This window comes from Capricornis sumatraensis, chromosome 3, assembly GCF_032405125.1.
Source record: "Capricornis sumatraensis isolate serow.1 chromosome 3, serow.2, whole genome shotgun sequence".
NCBI classification, from domain to species: Eukaryota; Metazoa; Chordata; class Mammalia; order Artiodactyla; family Bovidae; genus Capricornis; species Capricornis sumatraensis.
In genome coordinates this window covers 32,350,990-32,377,850 of record NC_091071.1, presented here as the reverse complement: position 1 = coordinate 32,377,850, position 26,861 = coordinate 32,350,990, and the positions used below count along the sequence as shown (strand labels likewise).

At 51.2% G+C, this 26,861-nt stretch overlaps 1 protein-coding gene across 3 annotated transcripts in view; it reads left to right on the top strand.

The window, feature by feature from the left end:
- The window catches only part of CLEC16A (C-type lectin domain containing 16A), a 236,983-nt gene that overhangs the window by 199,674 nt on the left and 10,448 nt on the right, over positions 1–26,861 (top strand). For all 3 annotated transcript variants that reach the window (XM_068967038.1, XM_068967036.1, XM_068967037.1), the window contains one exon: positions 23,880–24,041. In XM_068967038.1, the coding sequence (XP_068823139.1) occupies positions 23,880–24,041 (162 nt within the window). The remainder of the gene's footprint in view (positions 1–23,879; positions 24,042–26,861) is intronic.

The window sequence follows — 26,861 nt, the reverse complement described above, 5'->3', positions numbered from 1 at the left end:
GTCCTGTGCCCACTCCCAGCCCTCCAGAAGCCCCCCTGCCCTGCTTAACTCTCTTCCTCGAACTCACTCCCTCCCATCAGTTTGTCTCTTCATTGCCTGCCCACTCCACCCTCCCCAATCCCATCCCATCCCATCATTGAACTGTAAGCGCCAAGATAGCAGACGCTCTGTACCGTTTACTGATAAATGCCCAGCTCCTGGAGCTGCTGTACCCATATAGGCGGTGCTCAGAAAGCATTGGATGGATGGATGGATGGCTGGCTGGAGCCAACAAGTCTTCATTATCTATCCCTTTATACGCTAGACACTGTTTGCTGTGGACTCAGGTGACCGGAACACATCCCTCCCTTCAGAGCTGCCAGGCCCTGTGGATGCTCTAGGTAGTCCAGCACTGCTGACCGTGATCAGGGCCCTGAAGGGACCGGCCGAGAGCTGGGACAGTGAGCAACAGTGGGATCTGACCTGGGCAGGAATCCACCCATTCAGGCACCCACACAGATGGGAGAGTCACTGGTGCCTCGGCCCACAGGCTGCCCAGATCCTCAAGGAATAAAAATATCACTGTCCTCATGACATCTGCTGCCAGCTTTGCTGGACACACAGTTCCCCTTTGTCGTCAGTTTCCACTGTGGCTAGATAAGTGGGGCGCAAGGTCTCAGTTCTGCTTCCCAGCAAAGGTATGTAGCCCAGGCTCCCCACAACAGTGCAGGTCCTCTCCCCTCTTCCGCAAAGAGCAGGAGGAATTGGACCCAGGACATTTTCCTGATGAACTCTGTTGGAAGAGATAGTTCTTGAGTCCAGACCTGATGTGAAGAATAAATGTTTTATACTACTCTCAGAACGAAAGGGAGAACCCGGAGTGGGAGGTTCTTGAAAAGACTGGGTGATGGGCTCATTTCAGCATAGTTGGGGATACATGTGTTTGTAACTCCCAAGTTAATTCACAACTACTTACACAGGGGATGAAAATGTTCTAAAATTGATTCTAGTGATGGTTGCATAATTCTGAATAGACTAAAAAATCACTGGATTATACCTTTAATGGGCTTCCGTGGTGGTTCAAATGGTAAAGAAACTGCCTGCAATGAGAGAGGCCCAGTTTTGATCCCTGGATTAGAAAGATCCCCTGGAGAAGGGAATGGCAACCCACTCCAGTAGTCTTGCCTGGAGAATCCCATGAACAGAGGAACCTGGCGGGCTGCAGTCCATGGGATCGCAAATAGTCAGACACGACTAAGCAACTCACACACACACACACACACACCTTTAAATGAGTAGATTATACAGTATGTGGTTATACCTCAATAAAGATGTCATAAGATGTTGTATTTTTTGACAAAGTTTTATTGATTTTTTTTTTTAATTCTTTCTTCCTTTTGGTTTCTGCCCTCTAAGGTTGGTCCAGTGGTTTGTGTAAGCTTTTTATAGGGTGAGATTTGTGCTGAGTTTTTGTGTGTTTTTTTGTTTTTCCTCTGATGGGCAAGGCTGAATGAGGTGGTACTCCTGTCTGCTGCTAATTGGGTTTGTATTTTTGTTTTGTTTGCTGTTTAGTTGAGGCATCCTGCACAGGGTGCTACTGGTGGTTGGGGGTGATGCCAGGTCTTGTATTCCAGTGGTTTCCTTAGTGTGAGTTCCCACTATTTGATACTCTCTAGGGGTAGTTCTCTGGAGAAGGCAATGGCACCCCACTCCAGTACTCTTGCCTGGAAGATCCCATGGATGGAGGAGCCTGGTGGGCTGCAGTCCATGGGGTCGCTAAGAGTCGGACACGACTAAGCGACTTCACTTTCACTTTCCACTTTCATAAACTGGAGAAGGAAATGGCAACCCACTGCCGTGTTCTTGTCTGGAGAATCCAGGGACGGGGGAGCCCGATGGGCTGCCGTCTATGGGGTCGCACAGAGTCGGACATGACTGAAGTGACTTAGCAGCAGCAGGGGTAGCTCTGTGGTCATCTAGGATCTTGGAGTCAGTGCTCCCACTCCAAGGGCTCAGGGCTAGATCTCTCCCTATTGAAGAGGAAAGGGAACTGAAGTTGTGAACGGCGGAAACAGCACTGGTGGCAGGAGGTCCTTGACGCCGGTCCTTTGGCTATGAACCTTTTCTCAGTTTTTATAAAGATCTAGCAAAATGATTGTAAAAGCGCAATATAATCTCGGAAATGTTATACAAACATGAAAAACATCTGCTTTGAAATCAGTAATTTAAGTGCAGACTACCAATCCAAAAGGCCTGATTTTTTTTTTCTTTTTTTTAATTTGGCTGTATCGGGTGCTGGTTGCGGCACACGAGATCTTCACTACATCACGTGGGATTTCTCCTCACACCTCACAGACTCTAGCTGTGGCTCACAGGCTTAGTTGCAAAGTGGCATGTGGGATCTTCGTTCCCTGACCAGGAATCGAATCTGTGTCCTCTGCATTGCAAGGCAGATTCTTAACCACTGGACCACCAGGGAGGTTTTGTTTTTTCAAAACCAGTTCTAAACTAGTAGGATGGTCACGAAGCTGTCATCTTTTCCTAATGACCAGATTATCTCATTTGTGTCCCATTTAATTATAAAGCAGTCCTATTTATGCAACATTTTCCTTAAAGCAATCCAAAAGTGAGAAAAAGAAATTGGACCCTGCAGCACATTCTGGGATAATTTGGAAACCTTGATGCAATCCAGACTCACGTGGCGGCCTCCCCCTTCCCTAAAATGTGCCTTTTTCCATTTCTTTTTGACTTTGAAGAAACGACTCTGTTCTTGCTGGTAAAACAGCCGCCTGTTCCCTTTTCTTTCCTGTAAATCATGAGATAAGTTTGCATTTCATACCTTTCCAGAAATCTCTGTTGATTGTGGTCTGACCTCAGAATCATGACTTCTGGGAAAGAAAGTAGGTATTAGAATCACTGCTGTGAGCTTTTGTTGAAAACCTCTGAAGCTGTGTCTGTGTTGTGACCCCTAGACAGAAAACAGGTGAATGCTACCTCCAGGTCACTTCCTGGTGCTGGGTGATGACATGTCAGCCGCTCCGTCCAGCTCACTGCAGGGACTTTTAAATTTTTTTTAAGTTATTATTTCTTGGAGATGATTAGGGCTAGAGTGCTCCTCTTTTTGTGTTGTCAAAACTGGCAGGGGGCGGGGTCTGGAGATAAATGCTTGGAGTCATTCCTGGTGCTATAACTTAATAAGGCCAGCTCCCGTTAATTGAGCAATTGCTTTATATCAGCCCCTATGCTAAGCATTGGGCTTCCTAGGTGGTGCTAATGGTAAAGAACCCACCTGCCAATGCAGGAGACATAAGAGACAGGTTCCATCCCTGGGTCAGGAAGATCCCCTGGAGGAGGGCATGCAACCCACTCCAGTATTCTTGTCTGGAGAATCCCCATGGACAGAGGAGCCTGGCGGGCTACAGTCCATAGCGTCACAAAGAGTCGAACACGACTGCAGCAACTTAGCACACATGCATGCTAAGCATAGCTGTATGTATTCTTGTTTATTTTTTAATAAATTTATTTATGGCTCTACTGGGTCTTTGTTGCTGCAAGAGCTGTCTCTAGTGGCGAGCAGGGGGTCCTCTTCTTTGCCGTTTGCAGGCTTCTCACTGTGGTGGCCTCTCTTGTTGCAGAGAACGGGCTCTAGGGCGCGCAGGCTGCACGCCATGTGGGCTCAGTACCCACAACTCCCAACCTCTAGAGTTCAGCCTCCATATTTTTGGCACACAGGCTTAGTTTCTCCACAGCATGTGGGATCTTCCCCAATCAGGGATGAAACCCATGTCTCCTACACTGGCAGGCAGATTGTTTACCACTGAGCCACCAGGGAAGCCCTTCATTCTTTTTCTTTTTTTTTCTCTATGAACAGTCAACTCAGATGCTTATTCCTCTTTCTCTCTCTCAAAGGTAATAACCTTGTGAGAATTATTCCAATGATTGACTACCTAATTTTCCACTTAACTGTTGTATTTTCATCTCAATTCATTCTAAAGGAGATTTAAATGATGAACAAAAAGGTCATGCACACACAACACAGAATCATAAAATATAGTTAATAAAATGAAAAAGGCTGTGAAAAGAAAGAAGGTAATTGGAATTTGCTTCACTTTACTACACTTTGTGTCAGTTTTCTTATGCCAGCACTTTAATAATAGGAAAAAAACAGCTCAGTACCTTTAAATATTTTATTGACAATATTAATATACTAATATATCAAGATATTTTCAGGCAAATAGATATATATGACCTTAACTCATGGTTTCTAATGTCCTGTAGATATTATCATGATGTAATGTTGTACATTCTTTTTGTTTAAAACTCTGTTACTGTCCTGATTACCTTCTACCTTCGCTCCATATACACATAACTTTATGTTACATAGTACAACATTAAGATAAAAGAAAAAGTTAGCAGGCACCTTAGAGATATGCTTGAAGTAGAAATGTGGTGTTTTCATCTGTGACACCAACAGGACCTAGACTGAGTCCGTGAGATGCTATTCAGATTTATCTACAAAACTGACTGTTTCAGTACTTTCAGCCCCACCTTAAAGATACCATATCAATGACTGCCAATTCCATTAGGGTGTTCTTTTAACAAAATCATAAACCAAAATATTCCCTCACTTAAACAATTTTATTTATGGTAGAGTTTCCAAATTTTCTTATATCTTGAAATCATCCACAAAGTACTATTTTTTACTTAGATTAAAAATGTGTTTCTTATAAGAAAATGTTAAAATACATACATTAGGCAGTACTGTTATATTTTATTTAACACAGTATAATCAAAGGATTAAAGAGAAAATCAAAACAGTTGAATATACATAAAACTCCTTATAATTTATTTACATCTATTCTAGTATTTTAAAGAAAAAAATAAAGCACTAAACATCAGAGATAATATTTTGATAAGCAATATTTATAAAAAATATGTTAAGCATTGCAACAAACTACCTTTGATAAACTGCCCCTATAAGAAATAATACCATTGGAACTATATATCTAAAGCAAATATGAAGGAAAAGAAAGTATAAATTGCAATAGTGACTTTTTAAATACACTTTCTTATAAAGTGAAGCCCTATATTCTTACTTAATTCTCACAGCAATGCATGAGGAACAGATTCTTTTCCACCATATCTCACCGAGGGAATCCCAGGCTCTGGGCTGCACAGACAGGCAGCATCCCAGGGCTGAGACTTGAACCTGTCTGTTTCCAGAGCCCTCACTCAGACTCAGATGCGATGCCTCGATTTCCTTGTCTGTACCCTGGCATTCAGACCCACCCCCCACCCTCAGGCTACATCCTCCCGTCCCTTCTATGGAAGAGAGCTGTGAAATTGCAGCAGTCTCGTAAGATAGAGAGCAGCTCAAATACCTAGAACCCCATTGGCACCCTCTCCCAAAGCATGGCGATGGACCACAGCGCTCTCCTCCTAGTGACAGGTGATGTGCCCTCCACAGGCCCGGATGGGGTCCCCAAGAGATGCTCCGGGCAGTTCTGTTTAGGAGACAGGATGTGCTTCTGTCCAAAGCAGTGCTGTCTCGATTATTTATTAATTGTGAAAGGGAGGGAAAAAAAAAAGAATAGGGTTTCCTGGAAAGGGATAAAAGTTCAATATGATAAACTCCCGAAAAGCAATCAAAGGCCAAAGAGGGCAGAAAAATAAAGGACGAAGAGAGTAAGAGATGATGAATCAAAGCGGCAGGCGCGTGAGCAGCGCCGCGGGAAGGGGCCATATTTCACGGGGATGGAGCTGCGGCGGAGCAGGAGCCGACGGGGGCGGGGGCGGGGGCGGGGGCGGGGGCGGGGGCGGGGGCGGGGGGGGGTGGGGGACGGCGGTGGAAGTGAGTCAGAGAGAGTGGGACTCGGTCCCCCAAGGTCGCCAGGGCCCTAGGGATGAGCTGGCGACGACGGGGATGGATGGAGCCGTTCGTGTGTCCCTGTGGCCGCAAGCCTCTTGTGTGCATTTGTGGCTTAAACGCATGAATGTAGAAAATTGTCAATGGGAACTGTTAAGCTACAAGAAGAGTCCTTCCCCCCCACCCCTCCTCGGCCCATGCTGTACTGCTTGGGGTATCTTAGTTTCCTGAGCAGGGACTGAACCCGTGCCCTGGACAGTGAAAGCACAGAGTCCTAACCGCTGGACCACCAGGGAATTAAGCTACAGAAGATATCACCCCAATCCCTCCACCCCTGAAGAAAGCAGCACTAGTATTTCCGTTTACTTCCCATCTGTTACCTTTCTCTGTTTTTCTTCTCTTTCTCTTTTTTCCCCAATTTTTAGTTACCTAGGAAATACATTCTTCTGGAGGAGGGCATGGCAACCCACTCCAGCATTCTAGTCTAAAGAATCCCATGGACAGAGGAGCCTGGCGGGCTACGGTCCATAGGGTCACACAGAGTCGGACACGACTGAAGAAGCGACTTAGCACAACACAACACAGGAAATACATGAATCGACTCTTCATTTTTAAAGGAAATTAAAATGTTGCAAACAGGACCTAAGTGCCCCCCACCATGCTCCGCACTCCCCAGACATCCACAGTTTGGCTCATCTCTTTCCAGGTCCATCCTGTGCAGTTATATGTCCACGCATGGCCAGTGGGCAGCACAGGGCCTCGGCCCTCTCTGCGATTCTGCAGTCCACACAGCGCTGAACACCACGAGGCTTTTCATAACCCACGTGATGGCAGAACCTGCCCTGAACTATCGATAGGCTATTTATAAGACTTACAGCTACCATCTATTGTGACTAGGCTTGGTTTTATTCCCTGCAGAAATTTAATAGATTTGGTTTTCAGCTACCTGAGACCCAGGTGAGGCTGTGACGTAGTATATATGTGTGTGCCCCATGGCCTTTTAATCCTTAAAGAGTCTATAAAGCCCAGAACACCTCCAACCTCAAGGGTTTAGGATCAGGAAGGGGTTATGGATCTGTAGCTGTCTTATGATTTGAGCTGCCCTTTTTTTTTTTTTAACCTAAACTTGTTTTTTTAACCCAAACAGAATCATTGTTCTGCATACCCTTCTGCAGCTTGATTTTCAGGCACCACAGTGAACCAAAAATCTTTCTGTGTTAATGTGTGTAGATTTCTCACATCCTTTTTCAGGGTTGTGTAATATTCCGTAGTGTGGATCCATGTAGTCCTTTCTCTGGACATTTTGGTTGTTTCCTGGTTTGCCATTCCAGATGCTGCTGCAGTGGGCACCCTTGGATGCACGTGCAGCCAAGGATCAGAACTGCTGTGTTGTCTGGGTTTTTTGCTTTGCTTTGTTTGTTGGTTTTTCCCTTCTCCCTACCCCCACATGCCTGCTATTCCCTATACAACAGAGGATTCCTTTTTTTTTTTTTTTTTGTAATTTATAGTTGATTTATAATATTATGTTAGATTCAGGCATGCAGCTTCAGATTCTTTTTCATTATAGGTTATTATGAGATATTGAATGTAGTACCCTGTGTGTATAGAGACTCCTTGTTGTGTAAGGAGTTTGCTGGGTTTTGTTTGGGGGGAGTGGGGGGGTTGTACTTTTTATTTTGTGTTGGAGTATGGGCTTCCCTCATAGCTCAGTTGGTAAAGAATCTGCCTGCAATGCAGGAGACTCACTTCAATTCCTGGGTTGGGAAGATCCACTGGAGAAGGGATAGGCTACCCACTCCAGTATTCTTGGGCTTCCCTGGTGGCTCAGCTGGTAAAGAATCCGGTTGCAATGCAGGAGACCTGGGTTCGACCCCTGGGTTGGAAAGATCCCCTGGAGAAGGGAAAGGCTATCCACTCCAGCATTCTGGCCTGGAGAATTCCATGAACAGAGGAACCTGGCAGGCTATAGTCCATGGGATCACAGAACGTCAGACGTGACTTAAAAACTGAGCATTCACACACACAGGTTGTTTCTGCTGCGTTACGAACCACCCTGAGATGAACATCCTTACACAGAAATCTTGTGCAGGTTTCCAGTGATTCCTTTAGAAACCATTCTTTAGTACTAATGGGAATGCCTGTACTTGAGGCTTTTTTGTTGTTGTTTTTTTCTGGCCGTGTCAAATGGCATGTTTTATCTTGGTTCCCTGATCAGGAATCAAACCCATGTGCCTTGTATTGGAAGCACAGAATCTTAACCACTGGACCATCAGGGAGATCCTTTAAGGCTCTTGAGAGCCCCTTGCCAGGTTGCTTTCCAGAAAGCAAAGTGGGGGATACCCCTCAGGTCCCACCTGGACCCCATATGTTCATCCCTCAGGGCTCTCCAGAGATGCCAGCCTGCTCAGCCCCCCAAGGCAAATCCTCTCCATGGCAGGTGTGTACGTGCCACCAGTGTGGGCACGCACATCCTTTCTAGCAAGACTCATTTTTATTTTATTTCTTATTCCTGCCAAAGGGAGAGAGAGAGAAAGTCCACAGGTTAACAGCAAATAGAAACTATAGCTCCAAGTGCCTGTTCAGGGCATATTCTCTTGCAGCCGCGTCTATGAATAAAGGTTTCAGAGATACCAGGCTCTCGGCACATCAGGCATGAAGTCAATCAGTGAAATTTCACTCACAGGGCAGCCTGCCAAGCAAGAACAGGAGAGAAAAGTAAGTCCTCTGGTCAGCTCAGTCCGTAAGTCCCTGGACAGTCTACGTCACCTCACTCCCCGCAATGGCAATCACGTGACACCACTTTGGGGGGCAGCCTGGCCAGGGAGCAGGTGGTCAGGAGCCATTTGAAACGAGCCAACCTGAAGGTTTCTGGGGGTAAATTTTGAGAGCTGGAGCCAGGTGAAGACCTTGGGAGATTGGAGCTCAATTCATGGGGGCTTCAGGGAGTGAGGCAGCAGAGGAACGTTGGAGGGAACCCCAGGGGAGTTTGTGTGACGTGATGACCAGCAGGACGGGGCTGAGTGCTTGAGGACTGCCAGCGAGGAAGGGGCATCCAAAGACAAGACGCTTCCCTCAGCATGACGAGGGCCAACTGAGTGCAGAAACCAGAGCGCAGGATGTAGGGAAGGATAAATTTAGCCAGCGTTTCAGGGGAAAACATCGATCTCAAATGTAGCCCTGTCTTTTAAAAGAAAGTGGAAGCTACAGGCCAGTCATTTGGGACAGTTTCCCTTGAACAGATAAAAGCCTAGGAAAAAGGACCGCTTGTAGCTGGTTTATTTCTCCTGGCAGGTCCAGGGGATCTTCTTTGGACTGGAGGGCAGCTGGTTTCCCCTGGGGCGTGATGGATGGTCCACCCCCCAGCCCCCACTCCTTCCCCAGAAAAGGTGCCGTCAGGTTGCTTTCTGGGAAGATTGGAGGTTTCTATTTCCAATCCAAACCATTAGTCCCCACAAGGAGTGGGGCCGGACCCAGGCTCCAAGCTGGCCCGGCTGCCGGCCAGGCTGCGGACATCTGATGAGCCTGTGTGTCAGTGGGGCCACGGCCAGCCCCCCGAGCCGGTTGTCCCGTCACCAAGCAGAGGATCTCTGGTGGCTGTAGACAGGGTTTGTTTATTTTTAAACCGGGCGCTTCTGACACTCACGTAGCATCACAGACATCTCATTTCTACCTGGGTGAAGCCGAGGGAACCGCAGTTCCTCCCCAACAAAAGAGCGCCTGTCTGAGTGACGCTCCCCAACCTCGCCCGCCGGGTGGCAACGGGCATCTTTATGCAGCCTCGCTCTGACACTGCTCCCTTGTTTGGAAGGGGAAGAGAGGCCGGTCTGTCAATATTTGGGGCACTAATCATTGGCGTTCGGGCGCCAGGGGTCATTGAAAGGCTGAGACGTTTCCAGGAATTCATGGCTCTAAAAACGTAGGGCTGACCGTAAAGGATTTCCAGCAAGGGTCTGAGAGAAAGAAACCCAAATCTCGGCCCCACCCCCACTCATTGTCCATTGTGTCTCAGATTCTTTGGAAGAAGTGAAGTCAATGCTCACGGTGATGTGGGTCCAAGTTAATAATAAATGTGGAGGAAGGAGAAAGGATGCTCAATATTTAAACATTGCAGAGCGCCTGGTTTGGTTTGCCAGCCACTGCCCTCCGCCCGCTTCCTGGACGGGTCTGTAAAACCCAGCGTCTTTTTCCCTAACTCTGCAGCCGGAGCTGTAGAGACAGAGGAAAACGGAGCCTTCTCTAGGCAACCCCAGAGCGGCAGCATTTCTGCTTGTTTTGTGCTGACTTTCTGAAGGGCAGGAAGATGATGGCAGTGTGGACACAGGTTTTTCCGACTCATTCGGCGTTCAAAGGGAGTTTTTACGCTTTGGGGTCATATCTAGAGTTGTCTTCATTTTCCTGTGTTACCTTCTCTTGGAGCTGGCTCATATTTTAATATAAAAGTTCTGCTTCATTCCTACTTCTGGCTTAACCATGAGACACCACCATCACATTAAGGAAACATCTATCCAAGTAGCCCCTGCTAGATGCGTTCCTTAAAAGTTGCCTATGAGGCAGAATTCTGTGAATCAATTCCTTTTTTCTTCTTGACACACATTATATAAAAGGAAAAGCATTCCTTTGGGGGGAGGCAAAAAACATTTGGCCCCAGGACATAATAAAATCATGCTTAAGGATGCAGCAAACTTTATCTTAGTTAAAGGAAATCAATACTTTTATGATGAAATATTAATAATACTAAAAAAAAGTAAGTCAAAACTACAGATGCAGAACAGCCAGGGCGATTGTAACGTCGAACCCATTAGCTTAGCATTTGCAAGGAAGCAGAGAGGAGAAACCGGAGCCCACCTGAGAAGCCCCTCCAAGCCCCTGTAAGCCTCCTTTTCAGGCATTTTCCTTCGAGAAGACACACACCTCTCCTTAGGTGCCAGCATCATTCCTGAACATTTTGTTGAAGCTGCTGCCTTTTGGAAACAAAAGGATGAATCTGAGCCAGAGAGGGGCACACACGTGAGCACACACACACGGGTGTAATGGGGACTGAGCAGAGGGGGCCAAGGAGAGCCATGTGACACGGGTGTAATGGGGACTGAGCAGAGGGGGCCAAGAAGAGCCATGTGACACGGGTGTAATGGGAACTGAGCAGAGGGGGCCAAGGAGAGCCATGTGTTTGAACACATATCTGTCCCTCCCTCCCCTTCCTGCAGGGATCACCCTAGTGGAGGTCTTTAAGGGGACAGATTCATATTAGGTTGAACCATGTGAAATTTCTGATTTTATTGGTCATGTTGATTGAATAGAGGCAATTTCAAACGGTTCCACAATGCACTCGACTCTCCAGCGAAGGAATACTAACAGAACACACTCGTGTCTTTTTTTTTTTAATAGCATTTTCTTTCTTTCTTTCCTTCCACATTTATTTGGCTCTGTCGGGTCTTATTTGCATCATGGGGGAATCTCCCGCTGCAGCGCACAGTCCCTAATTGTGGCAGGCGGGCCCGGGAGCACACAGGCTCAGCAGTTGTGGTGCTTGGGCTTAGTTGGTCCATGGCACGTGGGATCTTAGTTCCCTGACCAGGGATCCAGCCTGCGTCAATCCTGCATTGGAATGTGAACTCTTAACCACTGGACCACCAGGGAAATCCCCGATCAGGTGTGTCTTGAGCCCCGACATAGCAGAGGAGATTTCAAGAATCTAGGTGGAAGTAGCAAGAAGCTCATCTTCTCATATACTGTTTTAATAGACATCCCTTAAACTTAGACACTGACAGTTACTTTTTAAAAGCCCTGCTTCTGTAACGTTTAGTTCTGACAGCGAACATAAGGCAGGATTCTGCTCTGTGCAGTGTTGTTTTCTGTATTGAGCTGAGCTGTTGCTTCTGACACATCCCCCAGGTGTAAAGACCCTCCTAAAAACGAAAATCCCCAGTTCTTGCCTCACTGGGCCCAAATTCCAGTTGTACCATAAATGCCAGCTAAGTCGTCAAACAGCTCGTGCTGACTGAAACCTTAGACCGTCGCGACTTGTTCATTCCTCTTGGGCCCTCTTGAGGTGAGCTGACATCACCTGCTTTACATGTGAGAGCCATAGGCTTGTGGGCTAAGTGGTTCCCCCGAGGCCACATGGCCACGCCGGGTGCCCGGACCCCCGATCCCCCTTCACACCCATATCCTGTGTCCAGAGTGGGAACTGCAGCCGCAGAGTCAAGTATCTGCTCTCAAGTGAGCTCCCCCATAGCCAACAGAGCTGTGTCCCCGTCCGCCTGGCGGCTTGTGTCGAGCAGCAAGTACTGCCAGGTCAGAAGGTAATAGTCCCGTCCACTCAGCAACCTCGGCCATGGCTTTTGAAGCTTGCTTTGGGCTGTGTGTGGCTCCTCACACACTACCTGGTCCTACCTGCCCCACGTAGTTCCAGATAGCATCTCCCGGTCTCACTACCAGTGATGTCTCAGCCGACGCCATCGCCTGTCTGTCTGGCCTAACCCCAGTCTGTTAAGGCGCGTGGCCGGAGACCCTGACATGGCCCCGCTACGGTGGGGGGAGCCACCCCATGGTCCTGCACACACGCACAGGGAACCAGGACCACAGGTGGGTGGGTGCTCTGGGAGTGTGTTAAGTACGTGTGGACTGCACATGCAGAAGATCAAAACTGGTCCCCTGGCCCCCTTGCACATGGCCCCCTCGGAGAACGTATGAGGCCAGGAGCACATGTCAGCATGCAGCACCCACTTCTGGCCTGAGCACACAGAGTAGGGCCGATGGGATGGAGACTTGCTGGGAAGACTCAATGGGCCTTGGGCCACTGAGAGCCTCAGGAGGTTGTTTGTCCTTTGCACGCAGGGCTGTGGCTGACCCAACTCAGCCCTGGCCAGTGGTTCTGGCCTCCTGCTGGGGCCAGGAGTCCAGGGTCCGTGACCCGCTCCCTGCATCTGAAAGCACCCCCGATCTCTAACGGGCCTCCCTCTCGCTGCTCTTTCAGCCCTGTTTCCTGCCTCAGTTGAGAGGCAGCCGAGATGGCCACTGGTGGGCTTTCTAATACCTCTGCTGAGAGACTGTTGTGGAGCTCTCTTCTCACTATTGTATAGACGGTAATGTCACTGGAAGAGGGCAGGGGCTGGGCAAGGCAGGGCCCTGGCCCTTGGGCACAAAGCCCAAGTCCTGGCCACCTTCAGGGGATGCTCCTCTAAGAGATTCTCAGAGATCTAGTCCAGCGTGGTCCCCACCTGCCAGCAGCCCCCCACCCCCGTGGCCTGGAGAGGGGCTCGTGTCCAAGGCAGTATAGGGCAGCTCGCGAGGGGCTGACATTCACATTGCACCCCCGGGCAGCCAGAGGGCTGCTTAGACCCCAGGTCTCTTCCATGGGTGGCAGCCCCCCCAGGGAGGCGTCACCTGAAAACAAAAGCAGTTTCAGGGGCAGAGCTGGGACCGAGAGCACAAAGAAAATGAGATACTGAAAGACCATTTTTTCTTTCCTGCAGGTTTTCAAGTATAGTCTTTAAAATCCAAGAGGATTTATCTGAGGATAAACAGCTATAGGTTAAAAGATTCTGCAAGTTTCCAGCTATTTTTATATGTTGGACATGTTATCCCCTAAAAAAAACAACCGGAAATAAAAGTCTTTAAGCATTTTGAGGTCCTGCCCGTCAGTGATGGAGGGCGTCTCACCTGTGGTGAGGTTGTTCAGGCTCAGCCGAGGGAGGTGGTAGAAACACCCTCTTCCCAGAGCAGCCCCCTGGGCCAGGCAGGAAGTGCACACAAAGATCAGAAATCGCTCAGGGTCAGCATTGCGGGGTGGCCGTGTGTTGGTCCTGGAACACAGAGTTTTGTGCCCAGAACCCTGAAACAGTAAATCATATGACTCACTACGGGGAGCAGAGGGCATATGTTGGTGGATCCTTTTATTTTTGTGCAAATTCCTTAGAGGAGGCCTAGGTGAAAGCCTGGCCACCCATGGCCCAGTGGGCGCGCTGCTGTTGAACTTGACTCTGAAGCTGCGTCCTTGTCCTGCACCCCCCCGCCTCCCGCCCAGTGTTCTCTGAATAGTTGTAGGCACTTTGGCTTTGCTAGTTGGGGGTTTAATTGCTAAGTCATACCCGACTCCTTGCGACCCCATAGACTGTACCCCACCAGGCTCCTCTGTCCATGGGATTTCCCTGGCAAAAATACTGCAGTGGGTTCCTCCTCCAGGGGATCTTCGCCACCCAGGGATGAAACCTGGGCCTCCTGCATTGCAGGTGGATTCTTTACCATCTGAGCCACCAGGGTGCAGCCCCACTGCTGGACATTGCTCTCATCTGGCGGGGGAAAGCAGAGGATGAGGGGGAGAGGTACGGGCTTCAAAGCCCACCTCCGATATCGCCGGTAGACCCTGCAGACCACATACAGTCCATCATACAGAGCCACCCGACGGCGGAGTCCCACACTCCGTCTCAGCCCTGCGCCTCCTCTTTGGCCCCAGGGCCGGGGCAGGCTGCATTGGAGGGAGGTGAAGGGGCCCAGCAAGGAAGGAGCCAGCAAGGGTGGGGGAAATCGGGCCACGGCTGCACTTGCTGTCTTCAGCTTTGTGCGCGAGGTCACGGGGCCAATTGATTATTTTTACTGTTTCCCAGCATCGAGGAGCGGTGAGAAAACTACAGACACTGCATCCTCACAACCTGAGCCGGGGCCCCGGGGTGAATTTGCTAATGAAAGACAGATGGGAGTGGGGGGCACCCCCACCCCCGCGGTCCTCATTCCAGCCGAGACTGTCGAGAAGCAAGGCTTTGGTTTTTGTCAGGGTGGACAGCTCTTCCCCTTCAAGTCTTGGATCTTTATCCTGAAAGAGGTCTCTTGGAAACTGGACTTCTTTGAAACACATCCATGTGATCCTTCATTGACTCACGAGGGTGTCATTCAGACTCCGAAGGCACACATGTCAGGAGCTCAGCCTTGACGCCGCCAGTCTCAGCTGGCAGAGACCATTCGCACTGGAGACGCACTCGGTTTGGTTTGCCTGGGGCTTGCCTGCTTTTTTTTTTTTTTCAAATGTGAAGTGAATTGTCAGCAGTTTTAAAAATCAGGAAGTTTTACACCAAAATCCAGATACCCAGCTTCTCCTGAGGAACAGAAAGCTGTGGCCACTTTCTCAGGCAGCAGCAGTCAGAGGGGCTGCAGAGCCGTAGTTTCCAGTTTTCCCCAGTCTCCCCCACTCCCTGTTGTCTCCCCGACACAGGCTGAAAGCCCCATGAATCAGGTTCATTTTCCTGAGAGAAGAGAGCGATTTCTCAGTGCCCATGTTGCAATCAAACAAGGGAAAGCAGATGGCAAGTGGAGGAGACTGTCTGCCTTTCACCCCTCACCTCTCCTCTTTCACCCCTGTTATCCGTCCTGCCCTTGGTGCTTGAGTTTGCAGCCTGTAGACTCGAGGCATTGAGCCACCCACCTGACCTGTCTGTGATTTTCATAGGCAGGCTCTACAGAGGTTCCTTCTAGAAGAGGCAGGAGAAGGGAAGCCTACCCTTGATCAGGTACCCTGCAGCCAGGGCAGTTCTATTTTCATCTTGCATATAAACTAGAATTTCACTGTGTAGATTTTTTTAAATTTTGCAAAATGCTGTGATGTGACATTATCTTTCCAGAACGAGGCTCTGTCTCCAGCCTGGCAGCTGATTCTTCCAGGAACCTGCCTTCAGGGACCTTGCCCAGGAGGGTGTAATGGGACAGGAATCTCGAATATGAGCTGGGATGTCATGAGAGCTTGGTCACCTAGAACAGTGTTCCTTGAGGTCTTAGCCCCCCAGAAAATGAGAGCCAAGTGGTAACGTCAATCTCCCGTTGCTGGAAGTTGTTCTGACATAGCTTCTCACTTCCCGCTCACCTTGATTGTTGGAGTCTCACCGTTTAGTTTGTGTTTTCGTGGCTTTCAGTATTTAGTAGCCATGGCATTTATTTGGCTTTGGTTTTTCAGATGTCAGCCACCTTGCATCCTTCCTGGGGATCTGTAGGAGTGCCTGTAACGGGTGAGGCTCTGGGGTAAGGTGGCTGCTGTTCAGTGGTCACAGTCCCTGAGATGAAGTCTAAGCCAGTGGGGTTCCTTCCCCTTCAGCTTTCTGAAAGGTACCTGTTGAATCTCCCACATGCTCAGGGAGTTTTCAGATCTTCCAGTCTTCAATCTGATAGAATGGCACGTCAGTCACATAACCAATACCTCTTATATAGAATCATAGTACGCAGAACAGCACAAGTTCTGGGCAGACCGCAGAGGTCAGCTGGGGCCTCCTTGCTCCTCCCGGGTTTCGGAAACTTTGGCTCAGACCCCCTGGTTCTCTTGCCCGCACACGTGCAATCCTCCCCACCCTTGACTCTCCCGTGGTCCCGGCTGTTTCCAGGTCTTGGCCCTTGTGCATCATCTTTGTGTGGCCTGGCGTGAACCCAGATGGGAACTCGGTTCTTTTCCTACGTACTCCCCCAAAAGACCACTTGCACTGCAGAAGAAAAGAGCTGAAGGAGCATTGCCTAAAGATTTGTGGGTTTGTGGGAAAGGTCCCCTCTCAATTGCTCCTTCCCCTCTTTTTCCTTACTCTACCACCCCAGATTTCCTCCAGGAAGTGCAGGGCAGCTTTCCTTACCCCAGAAGCTTTGGGGGCCAGCCAGTCCCTTGTCTCTACAGAGCTCAGCTCACACCCCTGCATTACTGAAGCTTTTTCACATCTGGCAGTTAAGATTAGGTCCAACTGCACAGTAGACAAAAACCCCAAAGAGTTTATTTACCTCTAAGGGAGAGGAATCCTGGATGAAGGGAGTCAGGGGCTCCACAAAGGCATCAGGGACCCAAGATCCTTCCTGCCCAATGCTCTGCTGTCCCTAGTGTGTGATTCATCCTTATGGGCTATGATAGCTGCTGGAGTTCCAACCATTGCATCCATGTTTCAGGAAGCAGGATGGAGGAAAGCATACCTCTTTCCTTTGAAGAACCCTTCGTAGAAACCAAACACGTCACTTTCACTTCTATCTCACTGGCCACCACCGCTTAGTCACAGGGCTATGCCTAGTTGCCAGATTCTATAATTGCAGATGAGGGGGAGAATCGGTACTGGGGGACAGCTCACAGTATCAGAAACACTGTACAAAGCACTCTGAACTCCCAAGGATTCCAGGTGCTAGCTATTAAAATAATGATAGTTGTTGCACATAATGGCAAAGCAACTTGGCAGTCAAGTTTCTTTTGCTCTACTTGGGCATATGCCTTATGTAGGCTGATGGGGCCCCAAGGCTGGACAGGCTAGGCTTTGGGAGCACAGGGGAAAGAACAGTTGGCCCCACTGATTGCAGAAACCCTTGCCCGAGCTGGCCCGGAGCTATCTGAGCCTTAAAAGATAGGGAAGGGATTTGTGAAGACAGAAAAGAGGCCAAAGGGAATTCCAGACCAAGGGAACAGCCGAGCTGAGGCCAAGGGCAAGTCGTTCTTTTTTTTTTTTTTTGGCTGCACTGGGTCTTCGTTGCTGTAACTGGGCTTTCTCTAGTTGCAGAGAGCGAGGCTACTCTCTAGTTGCAGAGCACAGGCTCTAGGGCGTGCAGGCTTCGGTGGTTGTAGCACATGGGGTCAGTTGCCCTGTGGCGTGCGGGATCTTCCCAGGCCACGTTGAATCCATGTTCCCTGCGTTGGCAGGCGGATTCTTGACCATTGGACCACCGGGGAGGTCCGAGCAATGGGTTCGTGTCACTCAGTCTGAGACCTCCCTGGGCTGCAAGAGGCAGGGGCCCCATCTCTACAGGCCCTCCCCGGCCCCCACTGATTGGAAAGGTGAGGGGTAGGGCTGGAGGAGGGAGCTGACAAAAGGTCACTGAGGGTTGGAACTTCCTTTTCCAAGTCCCATGGATTTGACCAAGAATCCAGAAATAAAGAGCAGAGATTCATAACTGAAATGCCTACGAGCACCAGGCAAGTTAGGGAGGGGAAGGGAACTACTCACTTCTTCCAGTTGCTGCCACGTGGGAATAGGGCCCAGTGATGCCAGGTTGTTGTTTTTGAAGAAGCCAGACACCCAGACTTGTATGTAGAATCTCCCAATGTATGAGTAGTGAAAGTGAAGTGAAAGTGAAGTCGCTCAGTCGTGTCCGGCTCTGCGACCCGTGGACTGTAGCCCACCAAGTTCCTCCGTCCATGGGATTCTCCAGGCAAGAATACTGGAGTGGGTTGCCATTTCCTTCTCCAATGTATGAATGGTAGTGCCTAAATCAAGCAAAGCACAAACGAGATGTGAGCAAAGCCAAACATAGCTGCAAGCTTCTGGGCTGCAGTTGGCTAGCGCTGGACACTGCCTTCTGTGGCAACCTTGCTCTCATGGGGAAAGCTTAGTGGGTGTTCCACCCGAAGGCAATAGCATTGTTGTTCAGTCACTCAGTCGTGTCCAACTCTTGCAACCCCAGGGACTGCAGCACACCAGCCTTCCCTGTCCTTCACCATCTCCCAGAGTTTGCTCAGATTCACATCGATTGAGTCAGTGATGCCATCCAACCATCTCATCCTCATCAATTCGAAAGCATCAATTCTTTGATGCTCAGCCTTCTTTATGATCCAGCTGTCGCATCTGTGCATGACTACTGGGCATAGCTTTGACTATCTGGACCTTTGTCGGCAAAGTGACATCTCTGCTTTTTAATATGCTGTCTAGGTTTGTCAATGATAGTGGTGCACAATGTATATTCAGGGTGCACTTTTCAGTGTCTCTCCCCACATCCCCCAAAGGCTGTGGGATTCAAATCAAATTCACATTTATAGGGAAAAAGAAAACTGACCATTTAAGTGCAGAGAGCCTCACTCACTGTACTGTGTTTCTCATAAAAACATACAGACCCACAGAGAATGGGGCCCATCCAAGATCATGAGGGATCCTGACCTGCAGACCAGCCCTCCCTCTATCAGCGCACTTAAAATAACAGACTGACCTTCTCGTGGTATTTTTTGTGTGTGCTTGACAAATGCCAGAGAGTTACTCATGAGTTCATCTTCCCAGAATAACTGTCAGAACAGGGCCAGAGGGCAGCAGGAAGACCCCCGCCTGACCCTGTAAAGCCCGGGGCTCCTGGAAAGCGGGGAATGCATTTCACCATTGTCCTGCCTGCTCCAGAGCATCGTGTCTGGACCCAGCTTTGGGCAGGTTCTTAGTGATTCTGGGGGAGAGAGCTCCGGAGGCCAGAACAGATCGAAGGTGTATGTTAGGGACCCAGCAGCGTCCGCCTGCCCAGGTGCCTTCCTTCATCCTTCCCCTCTTTTTCTGGTTTAAAATGCTGAACGTGGTAGAAGTCCTGGAAAATTCAGACAAGCTCTAAAAAATTAAAGTAAAACTCACCCTAGTAAACCACCCGATGCTCCCACGACTTCCACTCCAGTCTGTTGCTCTGCTCCTGGTACAAAGAGAGGGCTTCCATGGGGACTCAGTTGGTAAAGAGTGTGCCTGCAATGTAGGAGACCCGGCTTCAATCCCTGGGTCAGAAGATCCCCTGGAGAAGGAAATGGCAACCCATTCTAGTGTGCTTGCCCGGAAAATCCCATGGATGGAGAAGCCTGGCAGGCTATAGTCCATGGGGTTGCAAAGAGTCGGTCAGACATGGCTGAGCAACTAACACTTTTCTATCTGTACAAGGAGAGAGACAGAGCCTGGATGTGTGTGTGTGTGTGTGTGTGTGTGTGTGTGTGTGTGTGTGTGTGTGTGTGTGAAAAGTTTGAGATGAATTGGCAGCACTTTTTTTTTAATGAGAAAAGCCTTTTTTTTTTTTTTAATTTTTGGCTGCATTGTGTCTTCATTGCTTGGCAAGGGCGTTCTCTAGTTGGAGCTCGTGGGCTTAGTTGCTCCATGGCATGTGGAATCTTCCCAGTTGTTGTTCAGGCTTCCAGTCGTGTCCAACTCTTTTTGACCCCCTGGACTGCAGCACACCAGGCTTCCCTGTCCTTCACTATCTCCCGGCGTTTGCTCAGACTCATGTCCATTGAGGTAGTGATGCCATCCATCCAAACATGGATGAGATCAGGTGAGATCCAACCATCTCATCCTCTGTCATCCCCTTTTCCTCCCGTCCTCAGTCTTTCCCAGCATCAGGGTCTTTTCCAGTGAGTTGGCTCTTCCCATCAGGTGGCCAAAGTAGTGGAGCTTCAGCATCAGCATCAGTCCTCCCGATGAATATTCAGGGTTGATTTCCTTTAGGAATGACTGATTTGATCTTCTTTCAATCAAAGGGACTCTCAAGAGCCTTCTCCAGCACTACAGTTCCAAAGCATCAATTCTTCGGCGCTCAGCCTTTATGGTCCAACTTTCACATCAGTGCATGACTTCCGGGAAAACCATAGCTTTGTCTATCTGGACCTCCATCTGTAAAGTGATGTCTCTGCTTTTTAATACGCTGTCTAGGTTTAGCATAGCTTTTCTTCCAGGGAGCAAGCATCTTTTAATTTCATGGCTACAGTCACCATCTGCAGTGATTTTGGAGCCCAAGAAAGTAAAATCTGACACTGTTTCCACTTTTTACCCTTCTGTTTGCCCTAAGGTGATGGGACTAGATTCCATGATCTTAGTTTTTTCCCTTCCCAGACCAGGGATCAAACCCATGTCCCCTACATTGGAGGGCAGATCTTTTTTTTTTTTTTTTTTTAACCTTGTATTTATTTATTTATTTTTACAACAGTGGGAGCAGATGGGACATGTTTTTTCAAATCTTTTATTTACTACGTCTTGAGCGTTTCCCTCCACACTTCATCTTCTTTTATACCAGCATGTTTGACAGCCGCCAAGGATTTCATCATCCGGGCGTAGGAGGATTTATTTGGTTTTTGTCTAATTGGTGCATGCTTCGGATGTCACCAGTTCCCTGTCACATGCACCAATGCTTTGAATATCCATGCACCCACCCACAGTGCCTTCACAGCATCAATTTCTAAAGGTGGGATCAGCCAGATGCTATGAAGATCCATATGGCCTTTCCATTCACATCTCACAGGCTTTTCTTGAGCCTGTCTCAGGAAGGGCCAAGAATTTTATCTGCTGGAGGAGCTCTCACAGAGGCCTGTTTGCCCGTGCCCTGGTCCCATGATCTCTGGCGCATCTGTGAGTTTGCAAGTACTTGGCAGCCCATGCGTGTTTAACTTGCGCCCAGAGAGCCCGTTGGCACTCCCGGCAAAGCTAGTTCATCAAGAACAGGATGAAGCAAGAGCGGGAGGCCCAGAGCCCCAACCACAGGCGCTTGCCCTGAGTTCTCTGCTGAGCCCTTGGTCGAACCGGCTCTCAAAGTGTTGCCAGCTCGATTTGGGGAGGAGCCCCAGGAAATTGCAGAGGGAGTCTGGGCACTGAGCTGAAAAGCAAACAAACAAACAAACAACATCTCTGAGGCTTTCTGGGTCCCTGTGCCATGGAAGGAAAGGAGCTGGATTTTTATAGCAGCAGATGAGGGAAAGATGCCTTCCGTTGCCTCCATTCAGCTAGACCCGCGAACGGGTGTTATCGGCAGTTGGTGGGGTTTCTTTTTTCTCTAACTCTTAGCACCTACAGGAGGTGCACCATATTTTTCCATCTATGGCTTGACCCCTAATCCGTTCCCTACATGAAGGAACTTTGCTATCCTGACTGCAGGCTCAGCGTCTCTCTGGCTCCCCCACACACTCCACCCTACATGTCTTACCATAATAAATCAGGGCTTTAAAGAGCTTGAGAGAGAAGACACGTGTCTTAAGAGAACGGGTAGGTGACTGCCAAACCGTCCAGGCTGGGGCATTGTCCAGAGTGTAACAGGGTCAGCTTACCCTCAACTCAGTGCCCATACTCTCGGGCGCCCTCCATTCACCAGTCTGATAAATAAGCCGCTCGGGGAAAGCCATCCTGACGTTTTGATTTGTTAGAGAGTGATTCATTTTTGAGGCAAGTAAACAGCTTGTATACTTGGGGGCTTACCGCTTGAAATGATTAAGAAGTCAGCCGCTATTAAGCTGGTTCTGTGGAGCGGTGGCTGCCCACACCCCTCCCCACCCCCAGGAATCTTCCTGACTCCTGTCAGGATTTGCCTTGATGTTGGCCGCAGTTAAGCTGAGGCTCCCGCCCCCACCTCCCTAGCCACCAGCACCGCAGCAGCCCATCACCCCATGCCTCTTCCTGCGAAGTCCTGCCGGGCTCCGCGGTGGGGGCGGGGAGCTTACCCGCCACGCCCCCTCCAGGCTTCACATCCCCGAGCCATCACATGGCTGGGGGTATAAATAGACCCGGCTTTGATCCTCAGACAAAAATAATTTTATACAAACATCAGTACAAAAGAGCTCCTCCACGGGGGCAGCTGGGTGTGGGTTCCCCCAAGTCCTAAGGTGGGAACAGAACATCGGTCCCGTTGCAAACTCCCTCACCCCCCTCCCACCCCCCCTGCTCCACCCAGACCTACCCACCAGGGTGTGGAGGAGGCAAGGAGGCTCCGAGAAGTGGGGAGACTGGCCAAGGCCCCGCAGCTAGCAAGCAAGTGGGCCAGGCTTCCCTAGTGCCTCCACCCTCTCCCAGGCCGTGCCCGCTGTTCCCATCCAGGGAAGGGGAGGAAAGCATTTCAGGCTTTTCGGGCCCCGCTGGCAGCCCCTCTTGCAGCGACTCAGGGTTGCCACCATAGCTTGCGAGCAGCCGCGGGCAGAATGTACTCAAAGGGCTTGGCTGTGTTCCAGTCAACCTTGCCTGACCAAACAGTCAGAGGGCCCTCGTTATGGGACCCCTGCGGGACACGTGCCTGAGTTCTGAGCAAGGCCTGGTCAGGCCTGGAGAACCTGCTGGGAGAAGTGTCAGTGGGAGCTGGTGGTGGGCAAGCGTGAGGCTTGGAGCCAGGAGGAGTGCACTCTGGCTGGGGAGACTTGATGTGACTGGCCAGGAGGGTCAGAGTCCCTGCTGTCAGTGGGGAGAAGGCCCTGCCCGCATCCCCACCCCAACTTGGTGCAGAAGCAAGGGCATAGAGCTCCCGGGGGGGCTGCAGCAGCAACTAGCATAGCCTGCCTGGGCTCCCAGGAGCGCCCACGAGAAGTCTGTTCCATGGGAGCTTCCCGGGAGCTTCGTGGATAAGATCAGGAGCCATGTCCCTTTAGAAAAGCAGGCTGTACAGGGGACAGGGGTCCCCTTCCGGGCGCTCCGGGGCGGCTCGTTCAGAATAGCCCGCTCCCACCACGTGCCCAGCACCCAGGGCCGAGCAGGCTGGGTGGTCCTTCTCCCTGCAGCAGCCGGGTGGGGAAAGGTCAGTGACCCACACCCCTCGCGCTTGCAGCTGGGATAGACGCTGGGTGCGCGTCCTGGCGCTGAGCCAGGCAGGGCTTGCCAGGGTCTGCGAGTCTCCAAACCAGGGCCCTTCCGCTCCCTTGGGCTGGGCAGGCAGCAGCCCCATCCTTAACCCCAGAGTTGCTCAGAGGGCCAAGCCAAACTATAATTGCCCGCTTTTCACCAGAACTTGCGTCCCTCAGGCACCAAACTTTACACCAGACCTGCCAGGGCAGAGCCAAGTCCCTGGCAGGGGGCATCTTCAGGGTCTCCCCTCCCGCCCAGGGCGGTTTCAGAGCTCGGGTCGGGCACCCTGCCTCTGGCAAGACTCGGCCACGTGAGCGGAGGCCCCACGGTTTGGTGGCAAGGGTGTCCCGCGTCTGTCTGCGAGCGTCACCAGGACGCCTCTGAGCCCCGAGGCTGCGTTGTCCCCTTCAAGGGTGCAGCTGGTGTGATGCTAAGCCAGCATCAAGCACTGATTTATGGCTCAGCGTCTACCCCCCCCCCACACACACACACACACGCACTCTGGGGTCTATGGCTGTCTGCACCCTTTCCCACGAAATGACATCGAAGTGTGTCAGGCCCGTCCGGTGCCCGGCGAGTTCAGCTAATTCTAGGGAGCAAACCCAGACTGTGAAGGAGCTGGCTTTGGGTCAGTTAGCCCTCCTCTTCGAGGCAGGGGCTTCCCCACCAGCCCGTGGCCTCACACACAGTCTCCGGGGAGGCGGCACCCCTCCGTCCAGGCCGGCCGGTGGCCCCACTGGGTCACAGCTTCCCGCCTTGCCTTGCAGGCTTCGCCGTGGCCCAGTGCATAAACCAGCACAGCTCATCCTCGCTGTCCTCGCCCTCGCCGTCGGCCAGCGGGAGCCCCAGCGGCAGCGGGAGCGCCAGCCACTGCGGCTCCGGAGGCGCCAGCTCATCGTCGACCACCTCGGCCGCCCAGAGCCCTGCAGGTATTGGCCGCAGGACACGGTGCAGTGGGGGGGACTTGAGGAAATGCTGCGACCCCTCCACCTGAGGCCCCTGGCTGCCCCTTGCCACCGTGTCTGGGGACCCTGCCACTCGGGGTTCCCGTCCACTCCATCATGCCATCAGCGGTGGGTGGCTGGCTCAGCCCCCAGCAGGGGAGGAATGGCTCTCTTCATGGGCTGGTCCACGGGCCGCAGAGCTGGAGGGGTGGGCAGTGGGCGACCCAGCCTAAATTCATCCCACTGTCACTTCCAGAGTCTTAGGTGTCAGGAGGAGGGGTCTCCCAGACATGATGCTTTGAACTCTGGCAAAAGAACTGTGTCTCTGCTAATTTTTTTTTTTCCCCTCCATAACATACCAATTTCCTCTTTAAATGTTTGGGGCTGTCCAGTCGTCTGTGACCAGGGGGTGCCTCTTGCCGGCCTTTTTGGAAGTCTGTCAGGATGGGCGGGAGTCACAGCTTGCCCTCCTGTAACTGACGCAAGCGCAGGTGTGGCACGGAGAGGCCCTGTGTGCAAGGAGCCTGGGGTGAGACACGCACATGGTCTGCCCAGCTCTCTGAGCCCCTCACACATGAGCCCCTGGCTGCAGTGCGTAAGATCCCAGAAATGAAGATGCCAGGCTTGCTTCCTGAGCACCACGGCCCCTGAGTGCAGCCAGAGGAGCAGGGCCTTGCGCCTGCCTGCTGCTTCACACCCTGGCCAGTGACCCAAGGGTCTGGAGGCCCCAGACGTCTCTGATTTGGGGGACCTCCATAGCTCTAGTCTGCACCCCATCTGGGTACCCTCAGTGTCATTCCCTGTTCCTGCGGGGTCCCCTCCCGAGACCCCACTCATTGTTATTTCAGGGACACCTGTGCACGCCCTTGTTGACTGATGGATTGGTGGGTCTTGACAAAAGCAGAGTGTCAAGATGGGAGCCACCATGGTGCCAGGAAATTGAGGGCCCCGGGCCACCAGCCACTCAACACCAGAGGAAGAGATCCTCTTGGGCACCGACCCCTCTGTCCGGAGTTTTCAGCTTCCACTGTTCTCAGCAAAGGGTTAACCGCGTCTGGTCTCCACGCCTGTGGCTCAGGACACCCCCGCCCCTCCTCCCGCGAGCATCCATTACCTCCATCTCTGACAGACTTTCACGAGGGCCCCAGCAGCAAGGTCACCCTCAAGCCACCTCACTTAGAGCCCTCTTCCACTCGGCACCTGCTCCCCTCCCTGCCCCAACCCCGGGGAGAGACGACCGCCCTTTCTGAGCTATTTCTGAGCCCGACTGAAGGTTGGCTGCATGTCCAGGCAGTTGCTGCTGCCATTCCCAGGCTCATAGCTGGGAAATCCAGACAGAGCTTTCCCAGAAGCCAAGGACAGCCCTCAGCTTCCCCCTGAAGCCTGGGCTCGTGCTGGCTTTGAGGGCCCAAGAGCAGGGTTATGTGTTGACGTGCCACGTGTGTGCCCGCGTGCTCTGGTGTATGCACGGCTCTGTGTCTGTGTCAAGTGCACCCACACACACACAGACTTCCAGCTGCATTCTGGGTGAAAAGTCTCTTTCTGGTGCCACTGTTACACCTTCCTTTCGCGTTTAAGGAGGCACAGCTGACAGCTAAACAAACCAAAGAGCCATACACTTCTTTGCCTCCAACTGAAGCCAGAAGAGAACCACGCTATCAAAGTCGGGCCTGGGTGTGCAGAGGTCCATCTGAGTGTGGCCCTGGGGCTCTGCCCCTTGGCCCCTTGCACTTTGCGCAGTTTCTTTGTTCTTGGCCTCCATCCCCACCCTCACCATCCCCTACTCGGTGCCAATGACATGTCTGCTCATCTCCAAAACGCGGGGGCCATTAGCCCACTGTCGGGTAGATGAGTGATGGTCAGCCCCTGGCTGTCTGCTCCCGATCGGTGTGTCCCCGGCAGGCCTGCAGAGGCAGGCGTTGGAGGCCCCGTTTTTTATGCTGCCTGACAGTAAAAGCCTGGGGCCCAGCCTGCCCGCCCAGATCTCTGCAGGCACTGAAATAACTCACCTCCCGATGCAGGGCCTGCCTGTGGGGCGGCTGGTGCTTCCCTCTCAACTGAGGAGCTGGCTGTTGATCGCTGCAAGGAGAGGGTGCCCCGGGGTTGGGGCGGCAAGCCCCAGTAGGATCTCTGGTCACTTTCTCTTGATGCCAAACCTCCAGGCCAGCCTTCAGCCACCAAGTCCATCCAGAAAACAGCCCATGGGGTTTCCAGGTTCCCTGGAGGGACAGGTCTACCCAGAGGATGCCAGCCTCTGCCTGGTGTCCTACCCAGCCTTGCTAGATGAAAGAAGAGGGGAGGGTTATGTTGGGATGGGTGCCCTTCTTCCCGTGTCCTGGTTAGATGTCCACCCAGGTGGTGGCCCAGTGTTCAGGCTTCCGCTTTGGAAGTCATTTGACTTTCCCCCGCAGGGTCAGCTGGACAGGAGCTCTGGCCAGGACCTCACCCCCGACCCCATCCAGCCTGGACAGCAAACAGCAGCAGCCCAGCTACGGGGGCCACTTGTCCCAAAGTGGGTTTTGAGGGCACAGTGCTGGATCAGAAGCACTGTGTGTTTCTGAGCCTTCTGAGTCCAGAAAGTTCCCAGGGTGGAGAGCAGCTTCCAGGCCCTCTGCAGCTGGAATTAGCAAACCCCAGGGCTTCTGTGCTCCTGAAGCCACACTGTGCACGTCAGAGCTTGGTCACAAAAGCACTCAGGAGATGCTGTCCACCAGGAGATGAACCCAGTATTCTTTTTCTCTGACCCATAGGGTTGAAACCTGGAATTGTGTGGCTCAGACAGTAAAGAATCCACCTGCCAATGCA